At 43.2% G+C, this 25,550-nt stretch overlaps 1 protein-coding gene across 1 annotated transcript in view; it reads left to right on the plus strand.

Annotated features, from left to right (window-relative positions):
* Cachd1 (cache domain containing 1) overlaps positions 1 to 25,550 on the plus strand; it is a 211,927-nt gene that overhangs the window by 114,819 nt on the left and 71,558 nt on the right. Inside the window, exon 4 of the mRNA XM_051188233.1 lies at positions 14,236 to 14,342. Within this exon, the coding sequence (XP_051044190.1) occupies positions 14,236 to 14,342 (107 nt within the window). The remainder of the gene's footprint in view (positions 1 to 14,235; positions 14,343 to 25,550) is intronic.

Here is a 25,550-nt window from a genome sequence, read left to right on the forward strand (position 1 = left end):
TAACCTTTAGGTGCCCTTTTAGATCCCTATAGATGTTTATAATTATTTCCCCCTTTGTTTGTTTCTTAGTTCATTACCAATATTAGTGTTTTGGAACATTACACATTTTGAAAATGTAAAAGTTAGTTTTGTTTTTTTTGTTTTTTTGTTTTTTTTTTGTTTTGTTTTGTTTTTTTTTTTTTTGTCGTCTTCCTGAAGAATCTGAGTACCGAGCATAGGAAGTTCCCAATTTCCATTTGGCAGCCCCCTGTTTTCATGAAGAGCCGTTCTCCCTTTAGAGATTCTCCCATCCGCCCACCTTGTCACCTGTTCTAACCCACTCTCTTCACTTTCATGGTTGGCTCATACTGATACTTAAGTTTTCAACTCTGCCTTTTTAAAAACTATTATATGCTCCACCATAGATGTGGCTTAGAAGTGTGTCTTGCCCTTGTGCATTCCCTGCTATACCAACTTCAACTTCCCTTCTTAATCTCTCAGGCTTCCAGGAATCCAGCCATCAAATGCACTTCATTAAGACTCTTGTTCCTGAGATCTGGCTTCAGCTTAGATGCTTTCATTGTATGTGTCAAGAACCACCTATCTGTTGACAAGCCCTGCTGCCCCAGGGCTTTTTATCTAGAAAAATCAATGGTTTTATCTTCCACATTTCAGAGTGCATTTCTTCTTCTGTTCCCAATTCCTTTTATTGCCCATTGCTATTCTTATTTATATTTTTTGGTAATTTTATTTTATAAGAAGGAAAAAAATATAAACTAGAGAGCAGACACTAAGATAAGTCTAGCCTTTTATGCTTCTTTGTATCTCCATAAGGGCAGTCGGTGCTGTTGGGACTCTCTCATCTCATGTTTGCTAAGTGGCTAATCATGGTAGGAATTGGCATCTTAAGCAAAGCAGTGCCTATCGTGGGTCAATAAGCAGTATCTTTCCAGGGCACTTCACCTTGCCCCCTACAGCTGAGTGGCTTCAACTGAATAGATAATTCTCTCCAGCTCATGGTGGGACAGGGGCAGAGAATGACTTTAACAGCTTCATTGAGTCTCAAAAGTGAAGAAACTCTTGGAAGCACTTTTAAATTGGATTCACACTCTTTCTCAGGAGCTCTTTAAGTTGGGGCATCTACTGAGGATGCAGTCAAAGCATTCCTGGAGAAGGCAATGAAACCCATCCCATTTCTAAGCCAAACTTTCATGTAACCGCAGGAGTTACCCATGAGAACTTCATGACGGCAGGAGGCAGGACTTACCAGCTTCGTGAGGCTTTGTGCTGTAGACCACGCAATTAGCTCGGTTGTAATGCAAGAACCATGGCTCCTGGTTACAGTTCTCAGTATCAGTTACTTACAACCCTATGGTCAGGTTTCCACAGAGCAGCAGCATCCTCAGGATGGGTGTTCAAGTGTAGGGGTGGGGATGTGCAAGAGATCGTGATGTAGTTTAAGGAACTAACAGATGTGATAAATGTAGGTACAAGTCCAAAGCCTGCTGGGTGGACTGGCCAGTTAGAGGCCCAAAGAAGAGCTGTACCTAAGTCCATAGGCAGTGTGGTAGGCAAATCACGACTGCTTAAAGAGATCAGTGTGCCAAGATGCTCCTCATCCAGTTGATATAGCCCATGAGGGTCTGTGTTATGGGAAGCAATCTGCCTTTCTCTGAATCCATGTTTTAGCTATAAAAACACCCATGGTGGTGTTTGACTTTTTTTGATACCACAGCCTGGCCAGATTGATACCATGGTTCCCTTAGAGAATAGATACACAACCCATCGTTTTGTTTTGTTTTTAATTAAGGTGCAAATTTTGACAGTGAGTACCCATTCTTTCTTACAGATCTTTCTACTGTGTCCTCACAGATGTTTACTCTTTAGAAGACTCAGAGCCTCCTGGAATGGAATCCCAGCATGTAGGAAGTTAGTTTTCTACACAGAGTGTCAGTTTCTCTCCTAGTGGGTTTGGATCTGAGTGTTACTGCTGTCATATGAACTAGGGATGGGTTACTGGAGGGGCTCTTCTGTTTTAATGATTAGCATTCTGACTCATAACAATTGGCTTCCTAGAGTAGGCTCTTTTGACATTTAGTAGGTTTAGAAGGCATGATATCTGATCTTCATAGACTTAGCTTCCAGTCAGGAGGTTGGCTTTTACTCGAAACTCTTTCGTTTTAGAGAAATCTCTTTTCACTTTGCTGATTGTACTGCCAGGATTGAACCCAGGTCCTCACATACTCTGGGCATGTGAAGTTTGACTAGTGGGCTGTGTTGCTGCCCACACTCCATCTGCCCCCTTCATCACAGAAGAGAGAGCGTAAGCAGTATTGACAGTCCTGTCCCATTAAGCTCAGCTATGACAGGTTTGTCACAGTAATGCAATATTGAGATTGGCCTCCCCCAGCTCTGCCCTTTCTGTGTGAAGTGCAGGAGCCCTCGCTTTGCTAATCTGGAAAATGAGACATTCTGTCGATACCCCAGAGGCACTTCTGATCCTCCAAGTCATTTAAAATTTTTCCCTTTAGCTTCTTAAAAGGTATTTATTTAGTGTCTGATGTGTTCACCCATGTGTGCTCTGCTGTGTGTGTCAGTCCATGTATGTGTGGAGGCCAGAGGAGGACATCTTCCTCTGTCACTCTCCACCTTGTTTTGTGACAGAACCTCTCACTGAGCCAGAAGCTTGCTGCTTCTCTAGGCTGATGGTCCATCGTCCTCTTCTCTCGGCTCCCTCTCCCTTCCCCTCCCCTTTGCAATGCAGAGGCTACAGGCAAGGGTGTGCTCTTTAATTAGAGCCATTTTGCATAATAGGAGGCTTTTCATATTGTTCAAATTAGTACGGTCTGCATTCTATATTCATTTTTTTTGAAACATTACCTAGGTAAATAGTAATTACAGAGCTAAAAGTACCCGTTCAGTCGTTTGGAAGAAAAATCAGATAAAAATAATAAAATCATCCGCATGGGTATTGAAGTGGGAAAAGGATTTAAACATCCTGAGATATAGAGGGGCTTTCCAGAGGAGGAAGGAAATGAAGAACACTCATGGTTGCATGTGACTAGCAGTGTTGACAAGGACTTATGTTCAGTGCAACTAAGGGAAACCCTTGCTGTGTTACAGAGAAGCTCAAATGCCTTCGAATCAGAACAGTGGGCTCTAAGCTCTACAGACGACGTCAAGGACAATGCTGGTGCATCTCTATTGGATATCACATAGCAGACACATACTCTTACTTAGAATGGGGAGATTAAGATTTTTGAGAAAGGGAATGAAAGCACGAGACACAAAATTAAGAGGATTTTACTCGTCAACTGTGTTACTAACTGGAAGACTTGGACTGATTCTGTCTATGTAAGCAAGGCTGCTGGTGCCCATTGTCTTGAGTTTTGGGAGAGGGAGGAATCAGATCTGGGTGGATATGATTCTAGGGAGGTGTGGGTGTGATAGTGCATGGTGATAAGGTGTGTTTGTACTTTGTACCCTCTCATCTTTTTAGGCTACAAGTTCAAGGACTCTGTCAAATTCAACCTTGTGTTCAGTAAGGGCCTTCTGTAAATATTGGCCTAAGAAGTAAGTAGATGATAGGTTCAGCAGTAATGTGGATGTCATTAATCACCAAGCCATTCTATTTCTAGACAGACACTGACCTCTGTTACAAAGTTGTTTTATGTTTCTTCACCGTACATTGCTTTTATCTGGACATCATTTCATGTTGCAAGCTCTCATTTGAAGCATAAGTTGAGGATAGTTATTTCAGTTACCACCTTTATTTATTAAGTTTGTGAAGTGCATAGTGGATCTTAGAATAGTCAGAATTTCCAAAACACTTTTAGCTAAACTTGCCTACGCCATGTTGAAGATAGTCAATACACAAGGCATTATAATGGATACGTTCCAATACAGAAAAAAAGCCTCACTGCATGAGCAAACTGTAGCCAGTATGTGAGGAAATGCAAAGGCTGTTTCAGGAAGAGAGGTCATTGGACAGAGGCCTCTCATTGCAGGCTTGGTGCAAAATAGAAGTAGAGGCCTTGCGTGTCACTTTTGCAGGTTGGTCTAGGACAGTGGCTCTCAACCTCCCTAATGCTTCGATCCCTCCTGTTGTGGTAACCCACCACAACTGTAATTTTGCTACTGTTATGAATTGTAATGTAAAAGTTTTGGGGATAGAGAACTGCCAAGGGGTCACAACCAACATGTGGAGAATCACTGGTCTAGCAGGAGACTGTTTCAGACAGAAGAAAACAGCAAGTGTCCATAAAATTATCCTATGCAGTGGATGGAAGGCTGAGCTGGAACAGTGACCAGGGAAGATGCTCTGGGGCCTGGAGATTCCAAGTCACCTAGACAGATTACTTTCTGTCAGCACTAAGTTTTCAAACAAGAAGGACTGGACTGCAATGTGGGCCATGATTTGCTCGAGGTAACTCTGGTGAGGAAAGGAGCTGTCCATCAGTTGAGCCAATTTGTTAATCACAGAGAGATGAATAGCATCAAGTAGACAAGCCTAACTACCTGAGTTTGTGTCTCAGAACCCATGTGAGATGGAAGGAGAGACCTTACTCCACAAACTTGCCCTTGGACCTCTGTGTGGGCACTGTGGCATGCCCGTGCCCCCAACAATAATTTGAAAACTGAATAATACCTGATAGACAATAATAGGTACACTAAAGAAGTACAAGTAACAGAGTAAAATGTAGAGTATGGAACCATAGTGTAAGATGATGCTAATATGGATTAGTAGAGGTTTTGGTGGGGAGGAAGATTTTTAAATTACCTTTGTAAGATTTATTTTCAGTTTATGTATATGTGTGTTTTACCTGCATGTATGTATGTATGTATGTATGTGCACCACATATGTGCCTGGTGCCTGTGGAGGCCAGAAGCAAGGGTCAGGTGCTCTGGACCTGGAGTTCTGGGAAGTTGTGAGTTGCCATGTAGATGCTGGAAACCAAACCCATGTCCTCTGCAAGATCGTCCAGTACTCTTGAACAATGAGCCATGTCTCCAGCCCCAAGTATTTTAAAGGATACTTCTAATTTTTAAGAGTATCTCAGAGCATGGAAATATGTGAAGAGTAAAAATAAAAAGTTTGCAAGGAAAATGAGTTGCCTGTGAATTGCTAACTTGGATGATAGCTTGCATGTTTATCAGTCACTGGGGATGTCAGAAAAGCCATTGGGGTCAACCCTTGTGTTCTTTTCTGAGCCCACAAACATTGTCCCGCATCATTATTTTATGTGCATAGTGGTTCAGGAAATGTGTCCATTTATGTTCAAGATACTTTCTATCTAGTACATGTAATTGTTCAAGTTTATAGGAGACATGGATGTATTTATTGTGTGTGTATGCTGTATAGTGGCCAGATCACTTCAGGAATGTTTAGATTTGGTGTTAATTTTTCTATAAAATGGTATTTCTAGACATAAGAGCTAACCCACGTTCTTTTCTTAAAGACGATCTCAAGGTAGTGCACATGGAAATAACGAGAAAGTGTTTGACCCTCTATCTTCTCTGTTCAATATTTCGTTATTACATGTCTTTTTCTGCAGAATGAAACATTGTGAGTTAGGTGTTTTTGTGACAGTGACTTCTGTTCTTTTGTTCTTTCTGTGTCACAAGGCCAAAAAAAAAAAAAAAAAGAAAAGAAAATGACAAGCTTAGTCCTTTGACAACTGTGTTTAATTTTCTTTTAAGCCTTGTTCCTTCCCCAGGAAGATATGTTTTGTCCACAAAGCAGTGGCTGGAAATCCTTCCCTTTCAAGTCACACTCTGTCTTATCGGGGCCTTTCCATCTCCAGTTCCTATAGCAATTATTACCTGCAGGCCAGCTAACCACCGATCCAGGCTTTGTAGATATTGGTACCAGCAGGCCTTGAGCTGAGCTAAGAATTCAACAAAGATTTTGCAGAACATTGGCATTTCTGAAAAGTGACTCAGTTATAATATGAAACTTACAGAAAAAGAGTTGCATGCATTTGTAATTCAGTGACAACACCCTTCAAGTCCTGTGAACTGCCTAGCTTTTTTAGCCATGCTTTCCTCCATTTTCCAGAGAGGAAAACAGTGTAGAGTGATGTGGCAGGACTCAGGGAGGTGGGTTTAGCAACTGGGTTCCAGATTCCAAGTGAGTTGGGTTTTATCGCTGGGTATCTTCTTCTCTTGTTTGAGACAGGCTGTCACTGTGTAGCATAGACTGGCTGTCCTCGTTGCTCTCCTGCCTCTTTCTCCCAGGTGCTAATTACAGACGTTCACCTTCATGCCTAGCTCAAATGATTTTTTTTTCTTATAATGATAAAATAATTTGACCAAAGGTGAAATTAGAAGTAAGGATGGATCCCCTGTCCATTGAGGTGCTAAATTATGTTTCATCTCAGAATTTCAGTTAATATTACTAGTTTGATACCTTACATGACAAATTGGCAGAATATAAAGTGTCCGCTGTCTAGATTGTGTTGCTTAGACTAAAAGCCAAACCATGTTCCGGCAGCAGTATGTGCCATTGGAGCGGGGCTGGCTAGGTAGCTGCATCTGTGAGACTATCATCTACAAGAAGCACCTTCACCCAGGGGCACCCACTTTGTCGATTTTCCTATGTCATCTGTACAGATGAAAGAGCGAGAGACACCTGGATGCTCCCAGTATTGGGGAGGTCTCGTCACCTGCACTTTATGAATCTTAAGTAGAATTTGTTTTGTGAGTTTTTCTTTTAAAAATCTGATTGATGGGGTGGTGATGCTAGTTAGAGGGCTATCCTAGCCCTAAAGAATAGACCCTGTCACAGCTGAAAACCAACCCTTAAGCTTTGTATGTGCTTTATGGAACTGGAATTGCAAAGCGCTTTTAAAGGTTGTGATTTGAGAACCATCCTGGCTGCCAGCTCTTATCCAGTGTGATGTGTGCGCATCCGTCTTCACTGGTTCCTTTAGTAATCTTTCTCGGGCACATCAGACATTAGCACTCTGTGCCATGCTCACCCCGCATGGGCAGGCCTCTCTCCTTAGTGCAGCCTGAACTGGAAGCTGGACTAGCTCATCCCCAAGGTCACTTGCTAGCTGGAGCTCGTGGTTGCTGTCTTTGATGACCATGTGATGCAGCTCACAGCTCTCTGCTACTTACTGAAAGAGGAAATCCACAATTTGTAGTCTCTGGTTGGTCTATCCTGGGATATCGGCCTCTAGGCTCCCTGAATTTCTTTACTCAGCAATAATGACAAGCTCCTCACAGGTCTGACTAGGCAAGGCCCCAAGCATAAAGACGTAGAGGGAAGGACCCCTCTCTTGTGTGTCTTCCAAACAAGAAAGAAGAGTGTTTAAGTAGGTAACAGTGAAGTGTGGCCATCCTTACAGGTCAAGTGGACAGTGGACAGAGGGGACACAGAACGGCCCCTGTCCGTTTTACCTTTTTCCCTTCTTGTTGTGCCCAGTCTTCTCATACTCAGCCTACTGCTGAGAAAGATAGGGGCAAATAAGTGTTTGCTGTGGTTGTATATTCCCCCCCAGCTTCCCAGATGTCACCTATCCAGTGCCTCTGCTCGGTGGGTGATGTGTTGTGAGGAAATGGTAGGGAAGGAATGTGTTATTCTCCTCAGTGCTGCCTAGGTAGGTGCCTTCTGCTCTGAATGCCTCACCTCCCAAGGGTGTCGGAAACCAGCTCGTGTTTCCAGCCTGGCATGGCTGAACCCTGAAGATTTAATCCTTATTGCTGATAAGAACAAAAAGAATGTGACTTATCTCTCCCATCTCTGTGGAGATGGAAGGAAAACCCATTTCTTGCAGTGTGATTACAAGCTATTTGACAGCTTTTCCGTTTGCCCATTAATTCAGGTGTTTGAATAAGTAAGCTCTGTTGGGGGATTGAGTATCGTGGGCTCTATAAACGTGATGATTCCTTTTTGAAGTGATTGTATCCTTACCCCTCTCCTCCACCATTCAGAGTTCAAATATTTGCCAGTGCAGATGTTCGATTTTTATCTCGGCTCTTCCTCTGTTTAAGTTTATTCTCATGGGTAGTAAGCGGAAGATAAGGAGTTCTTGTTTAATTCTTTTCAACTGGTGTTGCTCAAATATTTGGAAAGCAGCCCCATCCGAGAAGGAATGAGCAATCAGGAACCTGGCTGAATGGAGATGAAGAGGTAGAGTGAGCCAAGCACTATGGGCTGTCACTAGGACTGGGGTGTATGTGAGGCGTGGGCGTTTCTATGTCTAACGGCTTCCCTGGAGGCTTCTGAAGCTACTGGTGAGAGCTGTGGTTTCTTTTGTGTGCTGTTCTTAAAACAGCAATGCTGTAGCCTGCCAGGGCCTGCTTGACCTGAGAGCTCCATCGGGAGTCTGTCCGTGTTTCCTATCCACCCCCTCCAGAACTGATATGGGCTTTGGGGGGGGGGGAGGCAGACAGATAGCCAGAGACATACAGACAGAGAGAGGGAGAGGGAGGGAGGGACAGGCAGACACAGACTGACATATATTGAGAGAGGGAAGAAGGGAGGGAGGGAGGAAAGGAGGGAGGGACAGGCAAACACAGGGAGGGAGGGAGGGAGGGAGAGAGATATACAGAAAGTGAGAGAGAGAGAGAGAGACTCTCTTACACTTGTCACTGCAGTTTAGCAGTGACTAAAAGGAAGCGAACAAATGAAAAATTATCCCCAGCCCCCTCAGCTGCCATCACACTGCCTTTGTGTATGGACTCCTGAACACTTTAAGCTTGCTCTTCTGAGAAATCCCCAAGGATTTGCTTTTTAAATCATTGCCTTAAAAATGTATCCATGAACAATACCACATTTCACCACCGCCCTGGGAACCCACACCGGGGTTTGGTTTTTGTGTGCACTGTGATAAATTGGACCAGCTTCCCTGGAAATGTTCAGAAAAACCCAGGATTCTGGATGATTTGCCTGGCAAATCACCTTCCCTAGAGAATTTAAACAAAGACCAAGACACAGATTCAGGAAGTAAACCCCAAACCGAGTGTGTGTGTCTGTCTTCCCTTTATATCTTTTTCTTTCTAAATCGGGAACTCCACTGAAAAGTTGATTTACACTGTGGATCGAGGCTGAATGGAATCCAATTGGAAGTCACTTGAACACTGTTTTGATGTAAGATTCAAAGCTTCTGCAAATTTATTTTATCTTCCACATTTGCTGATCTCCTGCTTGTAAATCCTGTTGAAGGAGAATAAAAATGACTGCAGCCTGATGGGAATTAAATGTCTGAAGTTCAAAGCAGTTTGCACATCAGAGCAAGCGTCAATCAAATGAACATCTTGCAAGGCAGGCAGGGAGTGAATTTCTCCATGGGGAAGAGATCAAAGTGGGAGTCACAGCCCTGTTTTCTCCCTGGGGACGCAGTTTCGATCAGTTGTTCATGAAAGTAAATCCAAAAAGAAGGGCTTTTTTCTCTTTTTTTCTTTCTTTCTTAAGGGGGTAAGAGAGATGGAGTTATTCCTCCAGAAACTGAATTCTAGGCAATGGTTTTATCTTATGAAAATAAGTAGAGAAGTCTGATTTAATCCGTTATCTATTTTTTTCTAAACCTCAAGGTCTAAAGGAGATTTAAGTAGGATTTTTCTATTGCCAACTTTCTAAAAGCATACATACAAAGAATGAGATGAATCATGCCTTTTAAACTGATCGCTTAGCCATCTTATATGAAAATGTGTCATTTTTCTAGTGCTTGACCCCTCTTATAAACCTGGGCTTAGAGCCATATGATTGGCAGCTAATACATCTCCCAATGCAAAGTGGTTCAGATAAGTCCTAAGAGTAGCTTACATGTTTTTATAAAGAATTTTAGCCGTAAACTTTGTCTTCTCAGGCTGCAGATCTGACTGGCTAGCATGTTGCCTTTTAGAAATTGCTTTTCTTGATGGCACATGCGCATTAAAAGAAATCCCGCCTTTGGGCTGTTGACCGTTCTCCCTAGGCCTGGAGATAACTAGTGCACCAGGATGACTAAGCGGGTTTCCTTCCCATATGTATAGAGTTCAGCCGATCTGGAGTCCAGACAACAGCAGGTGTTAGCGTGTGTGTGATTGGAGGGCTGGGAGAGAAACCCCTTTTATTTTTGCTTCTAGTGATTACCGATGCTTATCTAGTGGCCCACTAGCCCCAGAACTCTCCTCCCAGCTCTGTCGCTCCACGCCCCCTGATATCGTTTCCCCCTCACCTGACTGACGCTTCAGCGGCACAGGTGGTGAGGTCAGCCCAGGGTGGACCTATTTCCAGGCTTTACGTGAACTTGCACATAGATGGGCTGAGGCACAGCGCAGATGAGGAAACTCAAAGCTGTCTACACTGGAGATGTATGAGAGTTCAAGGGCTGCCTGGGGGCTGGTTGCCTAACAGGGCTTCCCAAACTGCTAACTACCACCCCACCCCCGCTAACAAGTATTGAGTGGTTACAAAGAAAAGGATACATTGCTCATCTTATTTTTGGATTTTTATTGATGTGTTGTTTCAGGGTTTATGTTCCCTTTCCCCTGACATTTACACTCTTGAAACATGATCACCGCCGTGATCTCATTAGAAAGTGCAGCCTTTGGGGAGTGGCTGCAGAAACAGTCCTAGAGGGCTGCCTTGCACCCTTTCACCCAGGATTCCTGACAGTGGCCCTATTTTAAATCTGATTATTACAAATAAACAAACAGGAAAAAGGCACAGGCTCATAATTAAGAAGCAGAACAACGCCGGTGAAGGTGGGGAAAGAAGCCCCCCTGAGCTGTTTCAGGAGAAATATGGGTTGATGGGCCAGCCTTGAAGAGGGGGTGGGGTGGACACTGCTGATCTGCAGGCAAGCCCATACTCACAATCTGGTGTGGTTAGCAGTGAAGGTTGTAAGAGCTGGGTTGTAGGCTAGGGAGATAGTAATGATAATGATACGACACACACCACATCGTCAAACTGGTTTGTGGTCAACCAAGGTATGTGGAGCAGAGCTTTTGTTAGCCAGTCACTTCCACTTTTATTACTGTAGATACATTCTCTCTAGGACTCGTAGAGATTGTCTGTTCCATAGAGGATGGAAACTCCTTCAGAAACGCCAATAGTTCCTTGGTCTCCCTGGTTCCAAGAAGCCAGTTTTCATTTCACGAAGACCGCAGAAGTTTATGTACCCTCACCTTCTAATAGCAGCTCTCTGGGGATGGAACTCCTAGCAGAGGTCCTGGCTGTGGACACCCTGTGTGAGCACACGTGGACTATATTTGAGCCAAATTTTTCCTGGTGGGATGTGTCAGGCATCTTCTTGAATTGCCCTTTTCAGGAAGCTTTTTCTTCTGTGTCATTTATAAGAATGCTGTGTGTCTCTTCTCAGCAAAAGAGTTGGGTCCAGATTCCAAGTCTCCTTACTTCCTTCACTTGCTGTGTATCCTTAGTCGTCATTCCCCCCCCCCCCCTTTTTCTATACTGTGAAATAGGTAGGTCTAAAGGGGCTTTGTAATTTGCATAGCAAAGTCTAGCTATGAACTACAGGCGTACCTGGGTACTATTCCATTCTCTTGATCCAAACCAAACCCAAAGACCCTCCATCCTTAGTGAACCAAATCTAAAGGCCCTTGTCCTTGGTGTCTTTGAGACATAATAAGGGTTACCTGTGCTCATTCGGAAAGCCATCCTCTTAATTTCCAAAAGTTTGTGTGACAACACCGAAGGGCTTTCTTGGTCCTCGGAAGCAGTCAAACTCAGATGTCCATGCTCCCCAAATCAATAACTCAGTCTCTGCAAAGGCAGAGCACAGCATCTGCCCTGGTGATTCTGGTATAGCTAGGTAGTAGTTTTGCAACCATTCAAATGAGTCAGTTCTCATTAAGATGTAAGGAGCCTCTGGGTAGCTCAGATGGGACTGGGCACATGAATACTCATGACAAGTCAGTTAGCATGAGCACCTATTTGACCAAAACAATGTTTGTTTGTTTTGTTTTGTTTTTCTCTTTTTCAACACAAGGTTTCTCTGTGTAGCCCTGGTTATCCTGGAGTTCACTTTGTAGACCAAGCTGGCCTTGAACTCACAGCTTCACCTACCTCTACCTCCTGGGATTAAAGGCATGCTCCACCACCCCCAGCTGCACAACACCTTTTTTTAGAAAACTAAAATTGTTTTAAAAGCCAGCTACACTCAGTCATGAATTCTCTGTGGCTGCTTGTGCACTCTAGTGACAAGTACACTATCGTGGAAGTGTCCCAACAGAATGTATGACCCACAAGAGCCCAAATATTTCTTATCTGGCCTTCTATGAAATGTGAAGGAAATGACTTCTGTTTGCTAGTATACAAGGACAATGAGATTGCCTTGTGTCAGCATCATGCATGTAGGTAGCTGGTACTGTGTTAATCTCTGCTTTCTCCTCATCTGTGGCTTCAAAGGAAGCAGTCCTCTCATCTAGACAAACAAGTCCAAGACAGAGCCACTGTGTGGGTGAAGCAACGGTGTCCTTTGACGTGCATCCTACATTGTTGATGGGATTCTCAAATAGCCTGGTGGCTGGAATAAAGCACTCTTAAAACCTAGTTACTTCTTTCATCTTTGTGAAGACACTTAAAAATATTCTTTCATTTTGGGGATTGAAACTGATTGAAACCACAGCTCCCTTTGATAGCTGATAGTTCAGCAGTTCTTAGATAATTATGAGATGACCAATAGATAATCCAAGGTCATGAATGATTAGATGGATCTTGAGTTTAAGAATGTTCCTCCTGGCATGTAGTAATGGAATTCTCTACATTCACAGGTTAATTCATGAGAACTATACTATACATTCCACAAGATTTCAAGAGCTGGTGTTGGGTTGAGGGTGTTGACAGCCTCCCGGAATTTCCAGGAGCTCCTTTGCCTTGGAGCGCTGAAGTTGAAATGTGGAAATTGAAGCTTTTTTGTCATTCCTTACTGACTATAAATGGGTGTCCTGGTAGATTCTTTCAGATTGTTTTCTTAAGCAAATGATTCACTGGCTTCAGCTGTGATCTGATTGGGTACCTGTAGTGGCAACTTGTGTAAGATGCCACTACAGGTATTGGCAATGTTCTGCCTTTAGTACTAACATTGAACTACCATAAGGAATCAAGAAACTTGAGCTTTCTATGCACAGCAACAGGGCAGGGGGCAGTTCTCAGTGAGGTTCCAAGAGAAGCATGTCCACATCACTCTTGACCCTTTTGAAAACTTTGGAAAGTAAGTTTTATTATTATTATTTTTATTTTTATTATTTTACATATCAATCCCAGTTCCCTTCCCTCCCTTCCTCCCTCCCTACCATTCCCTCCACCCCCTCCCATCCCATCCCCTCCCTACTCCACAGGGAGGGTGGTGCCTGCCAGGAGGGATCAGCAAAATCTGTCAAGTCATTTGGAGTAGGGACTAGGCCCTCCCCCCTGCCTCTAGGTTAAGGGAGTATCCCTCCATGGGGAATGTGCTCCCAAAGTCCTTTTGTGCACCAGGGATACATCCTGGTTCCACTGTCAGAGGTCTCTTAGACTGCCCAGGCCTTCTAACTGAGACCCACGTTCAGGGGAGTCTGAATCAGTATAATGCTGGTTTCTGAGGGTCCATTTGCTCCCCCTTGTTCAGGTCAGCTTTCTCTGTTGGTTTCTGTAGCCTGGTCTTGTCCCCATTTTCTTATCTTTGCATCTGGATTCCAGGAGTTCGGCTCAGTGTTTAGCTGTGGGTGTCTGCTTCTGTTTCCATCAGCTACTAGATGAGGGCTCTATGTTGGCAGATAAACTAGACATCAATCTCATTATCAGGGAAGGGCATTTAAGGTATTATTATTATAAATTATTATTATAGATAAGAAAACTGACGTAAATTTCTCAAGGTCAGACATTTAGCAGTGAGTGACAGGACAGAGATATTTCTCCTCCACAGTTGGTATTTGCCTTTGACTACCATTGTAGACTTGGCCCCTGCTGTCCAGATATGGTATAATGAGAAACTCTGTTTCATAGCCACAGCATTGCTCAAGTCTGAATTTTGTCATCTACTTTGCACGTGCTTTTGTAGATAGTAATAACTCAAGTTCCTTGAGTAAAAATTGCTTTCAAAGCCCAGTTTTCTTTTATTCTCCCAGCATTAGAACTTCTAAGCCTTCTAGACACCGGTACTCCTTTACTTCCTGTGTTATTTACAAATCATTTTTACTGTTTTATTGTCGTTAATTCATCATCCTCCTATCTATGGGCTAGCCTATTTATACATGGTACAAATGATTATCTTTGGTAGTTTTTTCTACATATACACTGCTAATCTGTTCCTGTTGTTTCAGGTTTGATGGGAACTTCAATACCAATGTATCCAGAACAGTGAGTTGTGATCGACTTTCTACTACCGTGAACAGCCGAGCCTTCAACCCGGGGCGAGACTTAAATTCAGGTCAGTATTTAGTGTCTCATTTCCTAAAGGTGAACTGCATCCTACATATTCATACTGAACAAATGTATTGCCTCAAATGGATTTGCGTTCATTTTAAAGAACAACATTATATACTTAAATTTGTATGTGTTTCTTGGGAAAGTTAACTGTAGGAAAGACAGAAAGACTTTCAAGCTGATATGTATTAAACATGTATTGTACACCTGTATATATGACACATGCCAAGTACTATGCCAGGCTCCTCAATATGGCTTCTCATTCCATAGGACTTTTACAATCTTTATTTTAAAAGCTATGTCAGAGTCCTAGTTATTCTTGTAATAAGAGGTATTCATTTGCATTTGCATTTTCTATCAGTAATCTTTCGATTTGTTTTAGGGTTTTCTAGATGAACAGTGGAAGGATTTCCTACTAGTGGAATCAGCTCCCTTACACTCTAGGCTGAGCTTGAACTTGCTTTCTTACCTCACTGGAACTCCATTATATACAGTGGTAGCAGCTCGTAGGAACCTGTTTATACAGCAGTTTCTAGTTTCAAAGTCCGCACAATCTCTCCTTTCTTGCCCTGGAGGTTCTGTTCCAGGTGCCTCTCCTGCACTGTCTTGTGTATACTTGTACTTGTTGGTTAAGATCTCAAGACCTGGAGGCTTCCCCATTTAAGAGCTGGGAGGGCTTTCAGAAACAATAGCAGCCTCAAGTTTCAGATTTTACCAAGGGCCTGGAAAGGTCCTAAGCCTTCACATGCTAGGAAGTTGAAGGATCATCCTTAAGCATGAAGGTCTACATTTCCCAAACCCCAGAACTCTTATAGACACATAAAACTCAAGAGCGAAGCCAGAGGACAGGAATATTTACTTCTATGACCCCATCCAGGCTCTCCCTGGGGGAGAGTTTGTAGTCTTTGGGAATTGTATACACAAACCAGGGAGCCTGTTGGGTCTAGAAAGAAAAGAGTCGTAAGTTTTAAGCTGCTTGGGGATAATGAAACTATAACTGCTAGATAAATGATCCAGCCTTCATCTGCCAGGCACATACTCTGAGCCAAGGTGTATCACATAGTCCATCATTTTTATTTGGTCAGAGAGTCTGGAAGTCCTTTGGAGCAGGTGAAGTTTACTGCTACACAAGAAGTTAAGTGAGAAGAGTTTTTATTAAAAGAGAATATATAAGGGCATGGAATGGGAAAAGGTTAATTGTGGAAGATTCTACAGTTGGCACAAGCCACAGAGTTGACACTTGATTCTCAGGCTCAGTGTGTTTCCTCCAAAACACTCAGTAACTAACCCAAGACATGTTGCTGCAACAACAGTCTGTGGATAGAAATCAGGTGTAACTATTTCCCAAAGACACACAGGGTAGCTTAGTGCCGTCTGTGGTTCCAAGTATTGAGTCACAGGACTTCAGAGGTTTCCACTTGAATTAATAAAGAAAAAGAATAGTACATTACTCACTTATATAAGGTCTAGAGACCAATTTAAATAATTTTGATAGTTATCTTTTAAGGATGCTGGAGTATTCTTCATTTCAAACTGAGAACAAGGTGTCTTTCAGAACCAGGAAAAGATAAATAAAACAAGGGAATTGCAGACTATAGCAGCCACTCAGTTTGGTCCTAGGATGTCCTCTGTGGACACATAGATCTGCAGAAGCTCAAGCCCTCATGTAAAATAGTGTGGCATTTGCATACAGTGTTTATGCTCTCTCTCATTTTTTAACTCGCCTCCAGATTACTTCTAATACTGAATATCATGCAAATGGTATGTAAATGGCTGCCACACTGCATTCTTTAGGGAATAACAGGGAAAGGTCTTCACCATTCAGTGCACTCGGGTGTTTCCGCACATTTTCAAGCTGGTGTTGGTTGATTGCCCAGATGTCCAAGGCTGTTATTTCACTCCTTTTTGGTAGATAGCCCCTTTGTCAACATGTCTCTGAAAATAGATCCTCCGTTTCTGGGGGTGGGGTTCATTAACTCCTGGTTATGTGATTGGGACAATAAGAAAGGACAGGCTGATGCTGGGGAGGTGACTCTGGAGGGGAAATGCTTGCCTCAAAGCAGTAGGATCTGAGTTCAAATCCCCAGAGCCCATATACAGCTGAGTGTGTATCTATAATCCTGAGATAGATGGCAAGTGGAAACAGGAGTATCTCTTGAAGTTCACGAGCCAGCTAACCTGGCATACACAGCATCAGACGACCAAAAGATACCCTTTCTTAAAAAAAGTAGAAGGCAAGAACTGTCACCTAAGGTTGTCCTTGTGACTTCTATAAATGTGCTGTGGCTCATGCACACCTGTCTACAATCACATGCATGCATGCATATACACATACCTATACATACTTTCTATGTACATACACAAGGGCAGACATGTGTGTGCATACACAGAGGCAGAATGAGGGTGGTCCATGAACACATGGAGTGTAGAATGGCACTCTCTTGCGTCTTTTACCTCAGTGAAGGACCAAGCCATGGCAGGTCTGGGAGCAGCTACATCAAGAGCCTCATTCCTATTTCCCTACTGTCATTTACCTATTCCAAATTTTTGACAGCAAGCTCATTGTTGGGATCTAACACCATCATTAATAATAAGAACACCATATCTTTTTCTTATTGAATACAGAAGCAAATTTCCCAGATCATTACCACTTAGCTACTAACTAGAATAAATACACATAACTGGGATTTATTCAATAAGTATTTATTAAATACCATGCCACATGATAAATACTTGGCCAGAAGCTATAAACAGAACAAAGAGCCTATTTAGAAGTTGAGAGTTACTGTTGATTAACAAATGGACAAGAAATGTGCATCAGGTGATGGTAAATGCTACTTCTATTTGACTGTGTTCTCCCATCCCCCAAAACCTTAGGTCATGAGACTGTACCCTCATAAATGAATTAATGCCAGTTGTTCAAGAGTTTGAGTTCAATCTTAGGTCATCCTACCCATGCTATGCCCTTAACAGATGCCTCTCATTCTTAGACATCCCAATCTCCAAAACACCGTCTGTTGCTTCTGACTTACTCAGTGTGTCTTACAGAAGCACAAAGCAGATGAGACCTGACCAGGCAAAACACTTGGAGATGAGGTATAGGGATCTTTGATATTTGGAGTTCTAGGACTCTATCCTTTTACTCTCCAAGGCAAAGGTTTTGGAGTTTGTTTATGCTCAAAAACTGCAAAAAAGGCCACTGTGGCTGTGGTAGGGTGAAAGGGGTATAGGGACTACAATAGGGTATCAGTTGAGATAGTTCTGGGCCCAATCCCTGGTATCCTTGCTTCACTGGCCATTATAAGCTTTTGCTCTGAATGTAGTAGAGGGCCCATGGAGGGCACAGGTAAGATGTGTGATTATCACACAAGAATGGAGTAGGTTCTCTGGTTACTTAGCAGACACTCGAGGAGAAAGAGCCCCTAAATGGCTGGATATACAAATCTGGAGTCTAGGGACAGGGACAGAATAGAGATTTAAATTTGGAATTCATTCTATGTGGAACCTGTGTCCTGTGACACTATAATCATGTAGCGGGCTATTAGGTGGAAAAGAACTCTGGAGATGGAGTCTTGGGGTCCCTTGTTACTTAGAGGACTCTGAGCAAGAAGCCATCAGGAAAGAAATTAGAAGAGGAACAGTTGATCCAGGAGTGGGCAGGGGTTGGGAGTCGAAAGTATCTCCCTGAAGCAAGTGGCAAAGTGTTTCAAAATAGAAGAGAAAGCAGCTTGTTGAGCCTCTCCAGTAGGACAAGGGTTAAAGAGACAGATATGGTCATTAATGGCAGGCCAGGAGTTTGTGGGGAGGAATGGCAGAGTAGATGAAAGGCTGGTCCTGGGGTCTGAGGCTTTCGGGATTGAGGCAGAGGAGCTGTAGACAGTTGCATATTTTTGAACTCCCAAAGGTTTGCTTAGAAAAAAATGGTGGAGTGTTTTAAGCATCAAGGGGATATTTGAAGTTGAGAGAAATTGTAGCACATTTGGGTTTGGTGTGGCAAAGAAGAGTTGGAAATGAGAGTCTCCTGTGTGAGGTAGGAGACGGGGAAGCAGAGAGCGTTCACTGTAGAAAGAAGAGGAAGGAAAAGAAAGTAGATAGAACGATAGATTATCAGAGGGTCTGGAACTTCGGGGTGTTCCCTTCCAAGTGATGCTTTCTTATTATGAAGCTAGATCACTGAGTGGGAATCAGAGTGAAGAGCTCATCTGTTGTTCTGTGAGTACCTTCTTTTACGGGGGTTAGAGTACAACTCCACTACATAAACCATTAGCCATCCCTGCAAGGGCTGGAGGTGTAACTCAGTAGCTGAATGCTTACCATGTTCCAGGCACTCGAGCCTCAGAAGTATAGACTCTTTTTTTTTTTTTTTAAAGGAAAAGGATTCCTACAAAATGCTGTTTCCTTTCACGGTTTGTTGTCAAGGGATAGGTAAAAGGGTCTGAAAATTAAGGTAGAGATGACTGAAGTAATTGATGTAGCTAAAGGCCCGATCTTGAACTCTCTGGTCATTCTTAGAATGCCTCAAGTAGAACCTCCTGCCTGACAAGAGTTGTTCTCAGCATGGTTGGCACAGCTCAATTTACAAGCAGCTTTTGGCGATATTTAGGTATTTAAGCACTGGCTTGCTTGCATTTGAAGTTTTGTGACATTCTACCAGGCGGTGGCTGCGTCCCAAAGTCCACATACTTGAGCACTTACTTGTAATGTGAGAGGTGTGGTAGAGGGTGAAGGGTGACCTCCAAGTCCCCCCTTTTCCTCTTTCTGCAGCCCAAAGCCCCTTTTCGGAGCAGAATTAATGTGCTCTGTAGGCTATCACATGTCTGATATTTTCATCTGTAAGATGTCCAGCCCCAGGCCCTTTCAGACTGTATATAATCCATCAATGGACTCCTAATTGATAACACAGTTTCAGATTGCCTTTCAGACTAGCTGGAAATAGACTCACATAAATTATAAACCATTCTTAGATTTATTTATCCAAAACTAGGTCATATATCCCTCCATCCAACACATATGTGCATTCTTCTCCTCAAAACAACCCTTGCCAGATCTCTACTTTCAAAATTGACTGCTTGTCCCTGATTCCATCCAAGTAACTGAAGTTTGACAGCACATGTGTTATATTATGGCGCTTTCCTGCTTTTATCTTTAGTTTCTCACTCTTTTTTTTTTTTTTCTTTTAAATTCCTGCTGAGCTATTTTCTTGTGCATGGCCTGATCCCTAAAGAGAGTTTATTTGAAGAATCCAAGGAAAGTTGCCTCTTATTCTCTTGAATTATGCAACTGAATGGAGAGTGGACATATGTATTGGTCTTTCTTACTGAATGAATGTAAAGAGCATTTGAAGTTGCAAATCCCCATCTTGGTAACCTTGTAGTCTTCATTGACATACAGGATTGCCAGGATGGGACGGGAATGGAGCAGTCGGTAGAGGTAAATGCTGCAGGAGGTACAAGTGGGACCAAGAGGCTGTATCTCCTCACTTTGCTGACGTCAGTGCCTCCTTCAATGGTCAGTGACCGTGACTCCTGCGTCTCCTTTCTCTGGCCTTTCCAATACAGATGGCCCCTAGCTCCCAATGGCTTGACTTATACTCTTTTTTTTTTTTTTTTTTTTTTTTTTTTTTTAAGCTTAATGATATTACTGAGTCTAAATGCATTCAGTAGAAGCTGCCCTTGGAATTGGGGTCTTTATTTCCAGTAGCAATGTGCAGTATGATAGTCTCTCCTCATGCTGGACAGTGCCAAAGAGTTGCCATGCCCAGGTAGGCTGGCAATTGCTGTCAGGAGCGAACAGCATGAATTCTATACAAAGTTCCTGAGTTAGGGTGTTGGGGGGAGTCGGCATATTAATTGCATTTTTGGTACGTAGTCAGCTTACAGTGGGTTTGTCGAAACAAGGCCCCATCAAAACTCAAGACGCATCTATACTTTAAAAATTGGCTGTTAGATAACCATTAGCGGGCCTGGTAGTTTCGTTAGCATTCACAAGGCCCGGGGTTCAGTCTCCACCACAATAAGTAAATAATCAACCAATCAGACATATATCAAGGAGTGCTTATAACTGGGCCATATGACTTCCCTGAAGAACCTCTACTGCTGATTTCCATAGTGAGTGTACAAGAGTGTATTCCCAGGAGAAGTGTACAGGAGTTCCTCTCTGGGGGCTGGAGAGATGGCTGCAATTCCCAGCACCCACATGACACCTCACAACCATCCGTAACGCCAGTTCCAGGGCCTCTGACTCCCTCTTCTGAACTTTGAGGGCAGCAGGCACACATGTAATGGGGGGAAAAAAATCCATGTGCATAAAATCTAAAAAGAAAAGGTTATGAGATGTCTTTAGTTAAAAACTGTGTTTCTTTCCCTACACCCTAACCAGCATTTGCTTTGTTTTCTTGATGACAGCCATTCTAAGTTGGGTAAGACATAATTTAAAAGCAGTTTTAAGTGCCACATTGGCTGTGGCATGCTTCTTATTGTCCTCATTGAAGGGGAAATTTGGCTCTGACTCTAAGCATCTTCTCTCTCTTCCAGTGTGTTCACTCTCCTTTCTCCTCTCTTCTCTGCCGTCTCCACTCCCCTTTCTCTTTTCCATCCCTCCCGCCATAGCTAAAGATCTCTACCTCCTCTCTAGAGGAGAAATTGCTGTTAAAGCCTCCCAAGATGTTTGGGTTCTGTTTCCTCTTCCAGGACATCTTGCACACATACTGAATGTTTTGAAAACACTTGCTCAAGCTTCCCTTCTCAGACTTCTTAGATGCCCCCCCCCATCCTGGGTTGTATGGGAGCCTTTCACCCTCATCTTCAGCCCCTTCTTCCAAGGACCTGTGAGCTCCAGCCTTAGCCAATCCTTCTCAAGTCTTTGAACCCGTCAGTACCCTCAGTTCTGTCGCTTCTCAGTGCATTTGTTCCTGACACCGGTTCTGCCTCCAAGACAAGGTGTACCCTCTGTCATATGTGAAACAGCCCTTGGTTCTGAAGGGCCCACGTCTTTGCCACCTTGTGTGACACTCCTGGATGAGTGAGCTTTGTGTAGCTGTAGTATGTGTGGTTTCCCAGGAACTCGACTGGAGGTAAAGAGGAGGCAAAGAAGGGAGGCAGAATTGTGTAGTGTGGGGAGGTAAGCATCTTTATAGTCACGGCGGTTCCTTTTGCCAAGCCCAGGGCACCTTGGAAGTCAGGGTGCCCCTCAAGGTTCTGCTGCTTCAGTTGCCACTTGTTTCTTATGACTTCACTCTAGTGTTCGTTCTCACTGCAGAAGGTCAAGTTTTTATAATGGACGTCTCCTTGACTCTGTCTCTTTGTATGCTCAGTACCCAGTGCAATACCTTTCTTGTAGCAGTAACCCAATGCTGTATCTTTCCTATAACAAGTACACAAAGTAAGCCTTGGTGAATGGAAGGAGCTGAAGTGCCTGTGTCCTTGTTTCCTCATCTTTATAGTAGGTACCATAGTCACTGTTCTGTTGCTATAAAGGGCCAAGGCAGCTTATAGACAGATTTAATTGGGAGCTTGCTTACAGTTTCAGAGGGTAAGTCGTGGCCGTCGTGGTAAGGAGTGTGCAGTAGACAGGCAGCCATGACGATGGAGCAGTAGCAGGGAGTGGAGAAGGGGGAGACTGGGTCTGGCATGGCCTTTTGAACCTTACAGCCCACCTCCACCTCCTCCCCAACAAGGCCACGCCCCCTAGTCCTTCCTAAGTAGTGCACCAATTGGGAACCAAACATTCAAACATATGAACCTATAGGAGGCCGTTCTTCGTTTGCTTGTTTGTTTGGTTTTTTGTTTTTGCTTCTCGAGACAGGGTTTCTCTGTGAAACAGTCCTGTCTGTTCTGGAACTCTCGTTGTATGCCAAGCTGGCCCCGAACTCACAGAGATCCACCTGGCTCTGCCTCCCGAGTGCTGGGATTAAAGGCATGGGCCACCACCACCAGGCTAGGAAGCCATTCTTATTCAAGACACCATAGTAGGATAACCAAGGCTTTTGAAAAACCTCAGTGGGGAATGACTGTGATTTCCTGTCAGGTAGCACTGGTGTCCAGGGCTTACCAGAAAGCCTGCACAGAGAAATGTCTCCACTATCTATATAAAAGTGACCCATATTACACAGATGAGTAATCGAATTCACAAAGTGTATTCAAGAAAATCCATTGTTTCTTCATCTTACTCTTAGTGTAGATCCTATCCTGTAGCTAACAATCCAGAGAAGTAGGCTCACCTAAACCAAAACAGCAAGTGACTAACCATCGTATCCTAGCTAATGGCCCGCCTAGAATGCCAACATCAGGTTTCTCCTTCTCTCCCCATGGCCTGACATTTGAAATTCCTTGTGTGCAAAACCAAGCCTGTGATCTCCCTATTCACCCCATCTCTCTGACCCATTTTTTCAAAACTCAGTTAAGGGAAGCTTCGTTATCTAAGCCTGAGATCCAGAAATAGCCTCAGCCCCTACCCCCTGCTCCTTTGTAAGATTTCTCATGGGTGACAGTTTTCTGTTAGGTACAGTACTAGACATCAGAGTTTGTGGCCTCAGAGAACTCATAATCACGTGCGCGTGTGTGTGTGTGTGTGTGTGTGTGTGTGTGTGCGCGCGCGCGCGCGCTGCTATTGTTGGTAAAGAGGACAAGAGAAAAGCCAGCAGTCAAGAACAAAGCCTGGGTTATATGACCCAGGACCTAGCTCTGAACAGCATCTTAAAAGAGAACCGGAATTATCCAAGTGATGGTGAAGAGCTTGTGGCATGTTCTAGAAGCTAAAACATGGTCAGCCAAGATGGATCATTGTTTCTAGGGTTGGCTGAGCCATATTTTAATAGATTATATCAGGGGAGTTTGGGTTAGGTTTATTATTATCATTATTATATTAGTACTACTACTACTATATAGCCAAGCAACTGGCAGTCTTAAGTGGGGGAAGGTGGGAACTCTGTGGAAAATGAGAAGGAAAAAGTAGGCATAAACAATTAAACTGACCTTGGAGGGAAACTGGGCAGTACTGGAACTGACCTTGGAGGGAAACTGAGCAGTACTGGAATATGAACAGACTCAGGGGAGACTTCTTTTTGAGTGTGCTTGACTGAGAAAAGGAGAATCTGGGACAAGTGAAGATATAGGTAAGTCCCTCTAATGCTAACTAGTGAATTGGGTGTTTTGTTTTGTTTTAAGTTAGTCTAGGAAAACTAAGGAAACAGATTATAATGTTGAATTTTTTTGCCCCAAACTTAACTAAACCCTATAGGTAGTTTGTTTAAAAGAAACAAAACTGTTGTTAGCTTCCCAACCCCAGGGATTCAGAACATTAGCATCATAAAGGTTGGGACCCTATAGTTTTCAGAAATTGATTGTAGCAATCAGCCAGGCTTGAGAACTATGTTTCTGTTACTTTACTGTTATTCCTACCATGAATGCACGGAGAACACCCTGGCTTTGGGGTCCTTTGGGAGTCTATATGGGAGTGGAATGAAGAAGAATGGACATTCCTGATTTGGGACTGACCCCGAGCTACTAGTTCTCCAAGTCTCAAATGGGTTAAGGACAGACTGTTTTGTTGTTATTATTGTCTCTTTCATTATATGGTTAACTAGAAAGGGGAAAAAAAGCCAAAAACACAAACTTGGAATGGAATCAGGGTTTGAGTGTGTCCTTTTCTTGGTATTGGGCTAAAATATATGAGAGGAGACTGGAAAGGATCGCAGAGTTGACCAGGACCACCCGCAGACAGCCCACATTAATTAGGCTTTAGTTAGAATGATCTGTCAACGGGAAAGATCGTTGGGCTCTTTGGTGTGAGTCCCATTCAGAGTTCAAGGCTGAAGTTACTCTTTCTTGGCTTCGTGAACCGATCCTCTATAAATAAGAATAAAGGAATCTCTTTAGCCAACCTCAATATTTTGTCTCTTCCTAGCCACTATCTACTGGGAACTTTAAACTTCTCTGTGTTATGGTTTCTGGAATGATAAATAAAACCTACCTCATAGGGTTGTTAAAAAGATAAAAGAACTGAGGTATCATATGCAAAAGAATTACTAAGTACCCTACATAGCCAGGCACTTACTGTCCTTACTCTGCTAGAGCAGTATAGACAGAACTTGGGCCCCTGACATAGACTTTCCAGAGTGCATGGTCAAACGGTTCTCTGATGTCAGGACTGGGAGCTGGGGAGGTGTGATCAGGTTTAATGACAATGTCAGAAGCTTTATTTGCAGTCCCCGGAATGTTAGTTTGTTTTATTTCCAAAATGTTTGCAATTTCACAGGCTGCTACTGAGTTGTGCTATGTAAATTCTGGTCTGCCTAGGAAGCCCAAGCATTCTTGTGTCTGAGCTATGTGCTTAAGGCAGCTCTTTTGTTTTCTATTTGGCAGGCTCAGGAGTGGGGGGGGGGGCTGGTGTATTTGACTGGGTGGTGTTGAGTAAGTATCAGAAAACCTAGAGTCTAGGTGGGGCATGCGTTTTCCACTCTTTGTAATTATTGCTGTCGGATAATATCATTGAACAGACAAAAGTTACAGCCTATCTCTTGAGTGTTTTATAGTTCATGCTTTTCCTAATCCATTGAAAACTGATAGGAAGGAATTAGGGCAGAGTTGGTTTTGTTTTAGCTGCAGAGAGTAGAGGACCCAGCTAAATGCAATAGTCAAACACAAAGGAACTATTTGAGGGTCAGAGAATCTGGGCTCCACATGTTACAGCGATGTATAGAAAGTTACTACTGTCTGTGCTGGTGACCCTTGAGACTCAGGAAATGGGAAATGAGGAAACCCCGAAAAGAGGAAGGTGCAGTTTGTCACTGCTCATCTGACAACAGTTTGTAGGCTGTGGTTAGGAAACAAAAACAAGAAGAACCCAGCTGGGTATTTTGGTGCATTCTTTTAATTCCACACTTGGAGGCAGAGGCAAGTGGATCTTTCTGAATTTGAGGCCAGCCTGGTCTACATAGTGAGTTCCAAGACAGCCAGAGCTGCATAACAGAGAGACCCAGTGTCAAAAAAGACCAAAAGAAAAGAAAAACAAACCATTGTCTATTTCAAAATGGTTTGTCTTTGCTTACAATTGCAAAGCCCTATAAAAGGAAGTTGTCTACTCTGTGAAAGTCCTTCTACAGCTAGTGACAGAGTTAATAGTTTTCTAGCAGACATACTTCCATTCATGATAATTTTTTGTTTGCATTTTATAGTGCAAAAATCAAGTTGCCCCTGCATTCAGGGTCCTTACC

The sequence above is a fragment of the Phodopus roborovskii genome, unplaced genomic scaffold (assembly GCF_943737965.1).
Source record: "Phodopus roborovskii unplaced genomic scaffold, PHOROB, whole genome shotgun sequence".
Lineage (NCBI taxonomy): Eukaryota > Metazoa > Chordata > Mammalia > Rodentia > Cricetidae > Phodopus > Phodopus roborovskii.